The sequence below is a fragment of the Diceros bicornis genome, chromosome 3 (assembly GCF_020826845.1).
Source record: "Diceros bicornis minor isolate mBicDic1 chromosome 3, mDicBic1.mat.cur, whole genome shotgun sequence".
NCBI lineage: Eukaryota > Metazoa > Chordata > Mammalia > Perissodactyla > Rhinocerotidae > Diceros > Diceros bicornis.
In genome coordinates, this window is record NC_080742.1 from 86,363,873 (window position 1) to 86,377,335 (window position 13,463).

General features: G+C 41.5%; 1 protein-coding gene across 3 annotated transcripts in view; it reads left to right on the plus strand.

Moving 5' to 3' along the window:
- The first annotated feature begins 994 nt into the window (after positions 1-994).
- Positions 995-13,463, plus strand: part of TRIM24 (tripartite motif containing 24) — a 108,802-nt gene continuing 96,333 nt past the window's right edge. For 2 of the 3 annotated variants that reach the window (XM_058530990.1, XM_058530982.1), the window contains exon 1: positions 996-1,682. In XM_058530990.1, coding sequence (XP_058386973.1) covers positions 1,316-1,682 — 367 coding nt within the window. In that variant the 5' untranslated portion in view covers positions 996-1,315. Of the gene's footprint in view, positions 1,683-13,463 lie in introns of all 3 variants that reach the window. The other variant, XM_058530974.1, reaches the window with a different exon arrangement.

Genomic DNA, 13,463 nt, shown 5'->3' on the forward strand with positions numbered 1-13,463 from the left:
TTATTTCTTGTAATGATGCCATATTTATGCAATAAAGACATTTGCAGGGGCTGGCCCGGTGGCACAAGCGGTTAAGTGCGTGCGCTCCACTGTGGCAGCCCAGGGTTCGCCGGTTCGGATCCCTGGCACGCACCGATGCACCGCTTGTCAAGCCATGCTGTGGCAGCGTCCCATATAAAGTAGAGGAAGATGGGTATGGATGTTAGCCCAGGGCCAGTCTTCCTCAGCAAAAAAAGAGGAGGATTGGCAGATGTTAGCTCAGGGCTGATCTTCCTCACAAAAAAAAAACCAAAAACAAACCAAAAAAAGACATTTGCAATCTTTATATATTAATTCCTTGGAAAATGAACCATTTTTATTCACTTAAAAAGCAAATCCTTTAAAAATTCCCCACTTGCAAAAGAACCTCGCCCCTTACTCATGCTCCATCATTCATCACAGAGATGAGGACATTCAGGTGGCACAATCCATCCTGCCTTCATAATCCTTTTTACACAACATTTTCCCATTTTTAAAATTCTTTCCTTGTTTGCTCTTCACTATCTCCACTTCGTCCTCCTCTGACCCTCCTACCATATTTACTGCTCCTACAGGACCCCTGTCTCTAGTAGTAAAACCACAGTTTTCGAAGCAGTTACTTAATTAACGGCGTTCAGCAGACCCGGTGGAGCTCCGCCCCATAGGAGGAGCTCACACAGGCGGACCGAATTAAGTGCTCGGTCGTGAACAAACGAACCCTTAATCTTGACCAAGGAGCTAAACACACACAAAGGCCCAATCAGAGGACGCGGTTCTAGGAGCCCGGGGGGGCGGGGCTGGGCGAGCGCCCTCCCACCTCCCAGCCTCCCACCCTCCCGCCGCGGCCGTCGGAGCCTCGCGGGCTTCAGCAGGCCCCGCCCCCTGGCGAGGCGCGGCGGCTATTGGGCGGCTTGCTCCTCGCCTTCGCCTCAGTTGCTGGGAGAGGGAGGGCGGGTGGAGGGCGCGAGGTGAGTTGGGGGCCCCGAGAGAAAGGCGGGGAGCTGAGGGCAGGCTGGGCGGGTTCGACGAGCGCCGCGGCGGTTGGCGAGGCGGACGGGGCGCAGCCTTCCCGGTGCGAGGAACGGTCCTCGCTGACAGATTCCCTTCTTCCGGCCGCGCCACACTGGAGGCGGATCCGCGGGGCCTGAGGAGGCTTCCTCGGCCCGGCCCTCCCTCCCTCCCTCCCTCTCCCGCGGGTCACCCGAGCGGCCTGTGAGGAGGCGGAGGAGGAGGTCGTCGGGGGCTGCGCGGGCGGAGACCGCGCTCCCCCTACCCCGGCGGCGGCGGGGGCAGGACAATGGAGGTGGCTGTGGAGAAGGCGGCGACGCCGGCCGCGGCGGCTTCGGCGGCGGTGGCCGCCGGGGGGCCCTCGGCGGCGCCGAGTGGGGAGAACGAGGCCGAGAGTCGGCAGGGCCCCGACTCGGAGCGCGGAGGCGAGGCGGCCCGGCTCAACCTGTTGGACACTTGCGCCGTGTGCCACCAGAACATCCAGAGCCGGACGCCCAAGCTGCTGCCCTGCCTGCACTCCTTCTGCCAGCGCTGCCTGCCCGCGCCCCAGCGCTACCTCATGCTGTCCGCGCCCCTGCTGGGCTCGGCCGAGACCCCGCCGCCCGTGCCCGCCCCCGGCTCGCCGGTCAGCGGCTCCTCGCCGTTCGCCACCCAAGGTGAGAGGCGGGCGGGGAGGCGGGCGCCCCGGTGCGGCGCGACCCGCTGGCATGTCGCCGCCGCCCGGGTGCCCGGCGGGGGAGGGGCGGGGAGGAGGGTCTGTGTTGGCGGCGGTGACATGGAGGGCCCGCGCGCTCGGCGGCGTGCCGCGCGCCCCGCGAGCAACTTCCACGGGCGCCGTGGACTCGGCGGCGCTGCTGCTGCTCCTGCTCCTCGGCATTCTCCTCCGGGGCTGCGTGGCCCCGCCAGCCGCACTTTTGAAAACCTCTGTCGGAGTCCGCTGTCGGCTGTATCTCGGGTTCTCCGCCGACTGCATCTAGTTAACTGCTAACCTCTGCCTCCCCAAAGCTTTGTCCAGGTCCATACGATCCTAATCATCTCCTGTAGACTCCCGTTATTTGAGCTGGAGGGGGCACGGGCGGGATGAAGATGAAGTGATGGTGACTTTCTTTGATGATTGATTACAGATCGGATGCCGTCTGTTTTCTGTCTTACACGTTTTGGGTTCTTGACCTTAATGAGTCCCCACTTCTCTTCTCTTCCCTCTGCTGGGGACAAAGGAACTAAGAGACAGTGTTTTGTTGTCTTTCTCTTTGAAGGTTTTGAGACTGTAAAGGGTAAAGAGAAATAGAACAAAGTGATTTGGGTGTAGGATTTTCTTGTATTTTGTAGACAACAGCTGGAAATGTTGAACTTACTGTTTTCTTTGTGGTGTTTGTTACTGTGTAATGAGACTTTTGACGGGTAGTTCCTATTGCTAACGTTAACAGGTTTGAAACATTTCAAGTTAGTTGAAGTAAGCACGGTAATTATTTGTTTCTAGTAGAATACTTGGGGTTTTTCTATTTTAATATTGCGAATATTTGAGCACCTCCTTTTAGACAATACAAAGTAACTGGAAGAGGGAAATAATTCATTTTTAATATATACTTCCTTTTTAGAAGGACTAGTTGATTTAATTTGAGATAAAATTCTAATTAAATGAGCTAGGTCAAGGGGTATATGAAATTGATGTTTTAAATAGATTGTGGTGTTGGACTCAATTAATTGTATGTTAGGAACAACATCTAGTTGAGGGAAACAATTTTCCATGGGTCTCTTTCTGTTTCTGCAGGTCTTGCCAGTGGAGGTAGTGACTGCCCTTTGTTTCTGTTTTTAAAGGATGTTTGTATAAGCAACAGCCTTGGAAGATAGAGATAGTGTCTTCCACCAGAGCAAAGAGCAGGCATGCATATGGTCCAGTATAAAAAAGAGAAATGTCTCCTGGAGTAAAAGGCAGGCATGCTTATTGCCTATCAAAAGATGAGGGTTCTCCAAGCTTAGGTTTCATCTCCTGTAACACAACCCATTGCCTGTGCGGGTGTCAACTGGCCCTCTTTACTTTGCCAGTGGGAACTGGGGCTCTGGTAACGAGTGCAAAACTGTTGATGCTTTGGCTTATGTTTTTACGGTGAGTAAGCAACAAGCTGCCCTTTGTCTCTGACCCCTGAGTCTCATGTCTTCTACCAGCATCCGTGGTAAGCTACTTTGTTAGCATGCAAGTAGGGTAAAAATCGCAGATTCTTCACACTAGTTTGTTCTGATGTGGCCCACCTGTTGGAAAGTTAGTACAGGTGAAACTTTATTTCTAGGGCCAGCCCGGTGGCTTAGCGGTTAAGTGCACGAGCTCCACTACCGGCGGCTTGGGTTCAGATCCCGGGTGCGCACCGTCACACTGCTTGTCCGGCCATGCTGAGGCCACGTCCCACATACAGCTACTAGAAGGATGTGCAGCTATGACATACAGCTATCTACTGGGGCTTTGGGGAGAAAAGGGGAAAAAAAGGAGGAGGATTGGCATGGATGTTAGCTCAGGGTTGATCTTCCTCACACACAAAAAAATCTTAGTTCTTAATTTCTAGACATTTTAAAGTTTCTTTTATTCGTATTTAAAATGGTTAAATAGGCCAATAGCCAATTAGGATCTGAATTTTGCGTAATTCTAGAATTAAGATTTATTGTGTGCCTGGTGATGACGTTTAGACCTGAATAAATGAGAACATGGGCAATAAGAGCTCTGATCTTCAATTCTGAGACAAGTTTGTTATTCCAGATGTCTCAAAATGTTCTATGTAATTCCAGTCTCCAAATGTCTTTGCTCTTTGTATTGTAAGCAAGAGTTCAAGGAAAGCATTTAAATTAGAAGATAATGTTTTGTTGTTTTTTGTTGTTGTTTTTTTTTTTTTCTGAGGAAGATTCGTCCTGAGCTAACATCTGTTGCCAATATTTCTCTTTTTGCTTGAAGAAAATTGTTGCTGAGCTAACATCTGTGCAAATCTTCCTCTGTTTTGTATGTGGGTTGCCGCCACAGCATGGCCTCTGACAAGTGGTGTAGGTCCGAACCCAGGCTGCCATAGTGGAGTGCACTGAACTTAAAAACATGGGGCTGGCCCCATGTTTTTGTTTTCATACTAAGAAAGAAGAAGGCTTTAACAAATGATACTTTCACATACTCCTCTAAAAAAAGAGAGTTATCTTCAATAAATTAAAAATACTGTCCTGAGTCTTGTTTACTTGGATGTTTTCTGCTTTCCTCTCTACTTGCAAACTTATTTTAGTACTAGCTGAACCAAAGTTTAGACAGTAAATTTCAGAACTAAAATAGGGTTCATTTGATCATCTCTGTTCTTCATTCTCCTAATGATCTTGTAGCTACAGACATCATGGGTCAAACTACAGTACCTACAGGAGCTAAGCAGGTAACTGAGATGGAGAACTGTGAGCCTAGGTAAAATAATAGGGAATGGTGGAGAGTAAAAGGGAGAGGGAGCAAACTCTGCTTAGCTCCAGCAGATTGTCATGTGCGAGTGCAGGGCCAGTGTTGAAGCATCTTTTTTTTTTTTTGTAAAATGTCTCTAGTATTAGATATTGGCAAGTAATTAAAAAAAAATACACACACACAGATAGGCCCATTCTGTAGGCCAAACAAAACAAGTTTTGTTGAGACCACATATCATGTTGCAGTTATACTCTTCCCTTTTAGGTTTAGATAAGGGTTTTCAAATTTTAGCTCTACTAGGATCACCTGGTATACTTATTAAAAATTTAGATTTCTAGGCCCCTTGCCCCAGTGAGCCCAATTTGGCACAGTTTTAGAATTCTCGAGTATAATATTAAGCTCTAGTGTTTCTTAAGCTCAAGCAGTATTATATTCCAAAGTACAGTTGATCATAAGAGGATTCTTTAGGAAGTTAAGACCAAAATTCAAGGTATAAAGTAGTAGTTCTCAATACTATCAGACCTAGTTTTCCTTTCTATTAAATACTTTTTGGTGTTCCCTTTGTTATCCTAAATGATATTTGTAGAAAATAAATCCCTCCTAACACATACTTTTTGCAGAAATCAACATAATGCTTTAACTGTCTTAAAAAAAAAATGAAGTTAATTTATATTATAACAACAAAAAAGTATTATAATTTATAAATGCTCAGACACAATTACACTAGCTACCAAGCCCCCATTAAGAAGATTCATCTAAACTGTCCTTCTGAGGCTATCAGTTGGAAGGAATGAAGGGTGAGTGACCAAAGCTAAGGTTGGATGGCTGCCTCAGTCCTGACTGTCATTTTCTGAGTATGCAGTTATATCCAAGAAAGAGGGAAGATCTTAGAAAACAGATTTTCTTTAGGTACATTTTAGGTACATGAGGTCAGGAGACAAACTGATAGTGGAGAAATGTTACCATATTGTGCAATATTTTGTGGTGTTTATGTGCTGTTCAGCCAGAGTAGCAAACTCGAAGAGCTATTTTTAAAGAATACTGAGAGCATACTTTTGAAGGGGTCAAGTTATTTGTCCAGGAAGAGTAAATAGAATTCACAGTTTTCTTAGACTTCTTTACTAACTGGCAATCTATAAAATATGTAACTGTCAATTCTGAGAGGTGATTTCTTTTGTTCCTTGGCGAAAATTACAAACGTCTTATGAGTACAAGATATAATGACCAAGAATTAATAGTATTTAAGATTAATCCATATTGTTTGTATCACTTTTTTTTTTTGCTTTAGAGTCACCCTGAGCGAACATTTGTTGCCAATCTTCCTGTTTTTTTTTGCTTGAGGAAGATTAGCCCTGAGCTAACATCTGTGCCAGTCTTCCTCTATTTTGTATGTGGGATGCTGCCACAGCATGGCTGATAAGTGCTGTAGGTCCGCACCCAGGATCTGATCCTGTGAACCCGGGCCCCGGAAGCAGAACGCACAGAACTTAACCACTACACCACAGGGCTCGCCCCTGTCTATCATTTTTACACACAACAGTTCTTTATACAATATTCACCTCTTGCTGGAAATTACTGTTGTTTTCAGTTTGGGGCTATTATGAATAAAACTGTTATAAATATTTGCAGACGAGTCTTTATGTGGGTATATTTACATTTCCTTGGGTAAATACTTAGAATTTCTTGTTTGCATCATAAATGAATGTTTACACTGGTTGTACTGTTTTGCATTCCCACCAGCAATGTATGAGAGTTTTACCGTTGGTTTACATCCTCACCATTTTGGGTGTTGTTAGTCTTTAATTTTAGCCATTCTAGTCTGCATGAAGGGGTATCTCATGGTTTTAATTTTCATTTCCCTGATGCATAATGATGAGCATCTTTTTCTGTGGGTATTGGCCATTCTTATATCTTTTTTGCTAAAATTTCAGTTTAAGTCTTTTGCAGATTTTTTATTTTTTTATTATTTTTTTTGTGAGGAGATCAGCCCTGTGCTAACATCTGCCAATCCTCCTCTTTTTTTTTTTTTTTTTTTTTTGCTGAAGAAGAGTGGCCCTGGGCTAACATCCGTGCCCATCTTCCTCCGCTTTATATGGGACGCCACCACAGCATGGACTGCCAAGCAGTGTGTTGGTGCGCGCCCGGGATCCGAACCGGCAAACCCCGGGCCACTGCAGCAGAGCGCGCGCGCACTTAACTGCTTGCGCCACCAGGCCGGGCCCTGCAGATTTTTTAAATTAGCTAGTTTGTCTTACTGAAAAGTAAAAATTCTTTATATATATTCTATGTCCTGGTCTTTTGTTGGATACATATATTGCAAGTATTCTCTCTCGTAGCTTGCCTGTTCATTTTCTTAATGGAAGAGCTGAAGTTTTAAATTTTGATTGTCGATTTATCAATTTTTTTCTTTTATGGTTAGTGATTTTTGTGTTCTGTCGACCAATTCTGTGCCTACCTCATGTTTACTAAGATTTTCTCCTGTCCTTTTAGTATTTTCATAGTTCTAGCTTTTATATTTAGATCTGTAATCTCATTTTGGGTAATTTTTGTGTGAGAGAAGGGTTGAAGTTTGTGTTTTATATTACTTTGGCATTTTTGTAAAAAGTCTGTTGAACATATATATATATAGTTCTATTTCTGTACTCTCTATTCTGTTCTATTGATCTGTCCATTCAGTACTAGTAATTTTTTTATTACTGTAGCTTTTTAAGCAAATTTTGAAATTGGACAGTTGTGTTCTTTTTCAAAATTGTTTTGGCTCTTTGAAGTAAATTCTTTGTAAATTTACTTTGTAAATTTACATTTCTTTGTAAATTTTAGAATCAGCTTGTCAATTTATACGTAAAAGCTTGCTATGATTTTGATTGGAATTACCTTGAATCTAGATACCAATTTGAGGAGAATGATCTTAACAATATTGACTCTTCCTAACTGTGAACGTGTTTTATCTCCCATTTGTTTATTTTTTTATTTTATTTTATTTTTTTATAATTTTATTTATTTATTCTTCCCCCAAAGCCCCAGTAGATAGTTGTATGTCATAGCTGCACATCCTTCTAGTTGCTGTATGTGGAACGCGGCCTCAGCATGGCAGGACAAGCGGTGCGTCGGCGCGCGCCCGGGATCTGAACCTGGGCCCCTGGGCCGCCAGTAGCAGAGCGCGGACACTTAACTGCTAAGCCACGGGGCCGGCCCCTCCCATTTGTTTAGATCTTTAATTTCTCTCAGCACTCTTACTGTAGTGGTCTTGCATAATTTTGGTGAAATTTATTCTAAAATATTTTATGATAATGTTTAATGATATTGTAAGTGGTGTTTTTAAAAATTTTCTTTCCAGTTGTTTGTTGCTAGTATATTGAAATACAGTTGACTTTTTATATATTGATTGTATTCCATTATCCTGCTAAATTCAGTTATTAAATCTAGTGGTCTTGGGGGCCGGCCTGGTGGCGTAGTGGTTAAGTGTACACACTCCGCCACTGCGGCGGCCCTGGGTTCACAGGTTCAGATCCCGGGCACGCACCAGCACACCGCTTGTCAAGCCGTGTGATGGCTGCATCCCATAGAAAGTAGAGAAAGATGGGCATGGATGTTAGCCCAGGGCCAATCTTCCTCGGCAAAAAAGAGGAGGATTGGCATTGGATGTTAGCTCAGGGCTGATTTTCCTCACCAAAAAACAAAAAAACTAGTAGTTTTTTTGTAGATTCCTCAGGATTTTCTATGTAGACTATCATGTTGCCTACAGGTAGATAGTTTACCTTCTTCTTTCCATTCTTTATAATTTATGTCATTTTCTTCCCTTTCTGCCCTAGCTAGGATCTCCAGTACAATATTGAATACAAGTTTAATTTCTATATTAAATGAGAGATGATGTGCTTGCTTTATTCCTGATCTTAGGAGGAAAACGTTCAGTTGTTCACCATTAATGTGTTAGCTTTGTTAGTTTTTTGTAAATGCCCATTATCAAAATTAAGTTCCCTTCTATTCCTAGTGTGCTAAGGGTTTTTATCATGAATGGATGATGAATTTGGTCAAATGCATTTTCTGTATCAAAATAATCATGTGGTTTTTCTCTTTTTTTTTCTGTTCATGTGGTGAATTACATTGATTTTCAGATGTCAAACCAATCTTGCACTCTATGGATATACCCTGCCTGGTCATGATGTATTATCCTTTTTGTATACTTCTAGATTTGATTTGCTAATATTTTAAGGAGTTTTTTTTTTTATATTCATAAGGAGTATTGATGATAGTTTTCTTGTATCTTTATCTGATTTTGGTATCAAGAAAATACTGGCCTCAAAATGTGGTATAAGGTATTCCCTCCATCTCTGTTTTCTGAGAGTTTTTGTAAAATTAGTATTAATTTTTCCTTAAATATTTGACAGAATTCACCAATGAATCCATCTGGGCTTGGAGTTTTCTTTATGGGAAGATTTTTGATCAGGAATTCAATGTCTTATACATATAGTGCTATTCAGACTTTCTGTTTCTTGAATCCATTTGGTAAATTGTTTGAAGAAAATTGTCTGTTGCATCTAATTGGTACATTTATTGGCATAAATTTATTCACAGTATTCCCTATCCTTTTAATGTTTCAGGAGCTGAGTTAGGTTCTCTTTTTTGTTTCTATTTGTAATTCATGTTTACTCTTTCTTGGTTACTATTACTAAGGGCTTATCAACTAACTTTTGGCTTTAATTTTGTTTGTCTCTGCTTAAAGGTATAATTTTCTCTCTAAGCATGTGTTAGCCACCTCAAACAAATTTTATTTTGTGTTTTTATTAACATTCCATTAAAACTTTTTAAAATTTCTCTTATGATTTCTTCTATGGCTGGTGGGTTGCTTAGAAGTTGTTAATTTATAGGTATATGGGGGATTTTCTAGATAGCTTATTCCAAAAAAATACTTGGTAAGATTTAAATCTTTTGAAGTTTGTTGAGACGTTTTATGTTCCAGCATATTGTCCTTCTTGGTGGATGTTCCATGTGTATTTGAAAATAATTTAAGTTCTACAGTTCTTGGGTGTAGTGTTTTGTAAATGTCAGTTAGGTCAAGTTGGTTGATAGAGTTGTAAAAATCTATACTCTTATTTATTTTTGTCTACTTGTTCTGTCTGTTATGGAGGGAGGAGGAATGTTAAAATTAATATCTTCAATCATGATTGTTGATTTATCTCTTTATTCCTTTAATCCAGTTAGTTTTTCCTACAGGTATTTTGAAGCTTTGTCTTACTGATGAATTGCCTGCCCCTTTTAACACTATGAAATATCTGTTTATCTCTCCAAGTACCTTTTCATGAAGTCTACATTGTCTTGTATTAATATAGCTATACCACTTTTCTTATCTTTGTGTTTGAATGGTGTATTTTTTCATCCTTTTACTTTTATCCTTTATTTAAAGTGTTTCTCTTGTAGAAAGTGTATAGTTGTCTTGCTTTTCTATCCAAGCTGTAAATTTTTGCTTTTATTGTTTAATTCAATTACATTTAAGTAATTATTAGTATGGTCGAGTTTAAGACTACCATCTTTTTATCTGTTTTCTCTTTGTTCATGCTGGGCCTCTAGTATCTTTGCAGCTGCTCTCCTGTAAGCTTCCCGAAGTCTCGCTCTGCACAAGCATAATAGCCTTCAGCCAAAGACTTGGAGAAACACTACCTAGACTGCTGGCGTCCTTCCTCTGTGCAGCTCCCTTCTATCCAGTGCTTCTGTTTCACAGCCCCAAATTTTCCTCTTGCTCCTTAGCTATGTTCTGCTTAGGCTCTAGCTCCCTGTGCCGCTGTCAGGAAGTAGTCTCTAGACAGAGAACTGAGACATTTTAGGGGCTTACCTCCTGATTCCCTTTTTTTGAGGGATCACGGTCTTGCATTGCCTATTGTTCAGTGCCTGAAAACAGTTGCCTCGTAGTTCCTCCTAGTTACATGTAGCTGTTCACAGCAGGCAAGCTTGTCTCAGTACTAGTTACTCTGTCCTGGTGGAAAGTTGATGTCAGAAGACCATTTTTAAATTGCGTCGAGCCTTTTTTATGTATTCAAATGTGGACACTTTGCAGACTTTAGTTCTCAGATCTTTAGATTTCTCTCTTTTTAATTTTTCTTAGACACCTCATCAAGTTAAACTGTCACCTAGATCCACAAGTCTCTCATTTCTTCCTGTGACCTTGACCTCTTTCTCAAATTTTACTCCTGCATTTTCAAGTACACACTAGACCAGTAGTCTCCAAAATGGGTGTGTGCCACATTATGAGGTAAAATATAATCCATCGAGGTAAGGGAAAATGTTAGAACTTCTTTGCATAAAAATTAAACTCTAAAGTACTTGATACGCAGATTGTCATGTCACGTGAATAAGCATATCAAATGACTGATGTTTCACAGGTAGTATACAAAGTATCCTGAGGAAGGAGTCAGAGCTGCTGCAAGTCCAATAGGTACCTTTGTGTGAGTTAGAAATGAGCAGCCTCTTGGATAGGTAGCACCAAGGGATACATGTCTTAGGAAGTGGAATGCGTGTTAGTCCCTATTTGCCCTCTTAAGTTACAGTCCTTTGTGCTGTACAACCTCTCAAACTGTACACAAACTGCCCTGGAGGTAATGAGATTTCTCTACGGCAGACCATATTGTGTTTTTTCCCCCCCACAAATTATAACACAATTTACATGTGCTTGGATAAGTAGGCTTATGGATTTTAACGTCTGTTTTTAACTAAAATGACTGTCAAAAGATTAAAGGTCGTGGGCCATTACCAGGACCATGGCATAAAGCCCTCTAGTCTCGATTCCTAGGGAAGTCCCATATGGAGGCCACTCACAAAAGCCCCTCATTGTCAGCAGTATGGAAAGTCCCTAAGTTGTAGAATGTAGGACACATGTGCAATAGCCATTAAAAGTGATCCCCAATTCCAATTAACAGTGTAGAGATAGTTCTGTTTAAGTCTGTAATCAAAGTTGGATGCTGATGGCTTGGCTCTTCCCCAGTTTAGGAAAATACAAAAGGCTGAGTTCAGAGAAATCGGGGCTGCTCATATTTGATGACTTCTCTAGTGTTGTGTAGAGGGATAGATACTTGTCATTCCTGGCACTTGACTGTGCAGTCAATGGTGGGTTAGCTGGCAAGGAGATCCGTGTTCTATAGACAGCTGTAACCATTGCTGCCCCATTTTGTGTTTCATTTTATCAGATGTATGGAGTTGATGGAGTTGTGATTTTCCACCAGCTTTGAATTATTTGAATTTTTAGTCTCATTTTCAGCGATGATAAAGATACTAATTTGCAAGCATAACAGCTTTAGAGTGGCAGAACTGATACTTTAAAGGCTCTTTATCAGTCTTATTGTGAGGTTAACGGCAGTGATTAACCAGATCTAACAAAAAGTGATCCTGAAACGTTCAGTATTAACAAGAAGACTCTTTGAAATTGGTTGACATTCTCTACATTAATGATGAACTGTGCCTTAAGTTTATGTTACATCTTGGACCGTTAGCTGATAATAATATGAAGCTATCGTGATTAGCAAGACATTTAAAAATATTTATTTCACCTTGATTTCATTCTTTAAAAATGTCTTATGTTTATGTGATTATGTACAAGATACACTAGTACTGTAGTATATGTATGTAATAAATATATATGTAGGGTGGACATCCACATATTTGTGTTCAAAACAATACACGAACATAGAACTATATCGTCTGAATTGCCTCAATGTTTTCGCATGTTTGTCTAGTCTTTCAAAATGTTCTTCAAATTCTCTTCTTTGAAGTTGTAAAACTAGCCTACTCTTCAAAGAACTTTGTTCTGATTTCTTCTAATAAAAAGATTCCACAGGTACTCATGTCATGGTACAATACATTTTTAAAAAAATGTCTTATATAGTAATTAATAATCATAACTACCAGAAGATCTCTATTTTACTTTGATTATGGATGAATAGTCTCCCTGGGATCTGTTGACTGTCTATATTCAGCATGAAGCATAACCAGGAAGAGAGCCTATAGCACATGAGATTCCTAGTGTCTGACTTGTTGTACTGGTGCATGTTGATTTATGTTTCTTCTTGTCCTCATCAATCTTCTAGATTTGACTTGCTTGTCATGTGCCTCAGCTTGCTTTTATCGATTTCTCGGCTTAGCTTTCCCACCCACTTTTGGTATTCACTTCTTCTCCTGCTTCTCTGACCCTTCATTTTTGGTCTCCTTGTTGTCTTCCCTCTGCTCCCTTCCCTTCTACTCTGGAGAGTAGAGTGAGGAGGTCACCTAGGACAAGCCTTCAGGAATTCTGATACGTAATGGCTACTAGACAAGGATGAACCTACAAAGGAGACTGAGAAGAAGAGGTAGGAGAAAACTAGGAAAATGTAATGTCATGGAAGCCAAGGAAACAAAGTATTAACAAAGGCAGCAGTGTTTCATAGTGTCATGCTCCTGCAAAGTCAAGTAAGAAAGGCCAAAAACATTTTTAGGACTAGATGCATGGCAGTCGTGCAAAAGCATATTTTGGTGGAGAGGTAGAAGGGGAAACCGTATTGGGGGGGGTTGAATAATGGGTGGGAGGTAAAGAGATATAGATGGAAAGTTTTGACGACTATGTAGAAAGTTTACTTCTGAAGGAGAGGAAAGGGATAGGGCAATACCTGGGGAGAAAAAAATTTGGAGTTGAGGATTTCTTGTTTATTTCCTTTTTTTGTAAATGGGAATGTCTTAAGCATGTTTAAATCAAAGTGGAAAGGATCCACTCAGGTGAGCTACTGAATATACAAAAGACGAGACTTGTGAGTGTGTGAGGCTTCTGAGAAAGCAGGACAGGATTAATCCAAGGTATAGGTGGAGAGATTGGTCACTTGGTGTAGGAGGAGAGATATTTTCTTTATTATGAACAGGAGAGAAGGCAATAATAGGTGTAAGTGCAGAAGGTTTGTCTGTGTATCCTCAAAGTGGAAGGCATTTCCCAGTAAAATGTAGTATGGTTGCAGATCATGTTGAGGCCTGTATGCTGCTAGAGATCATTTATAGTGATACCTGTCTG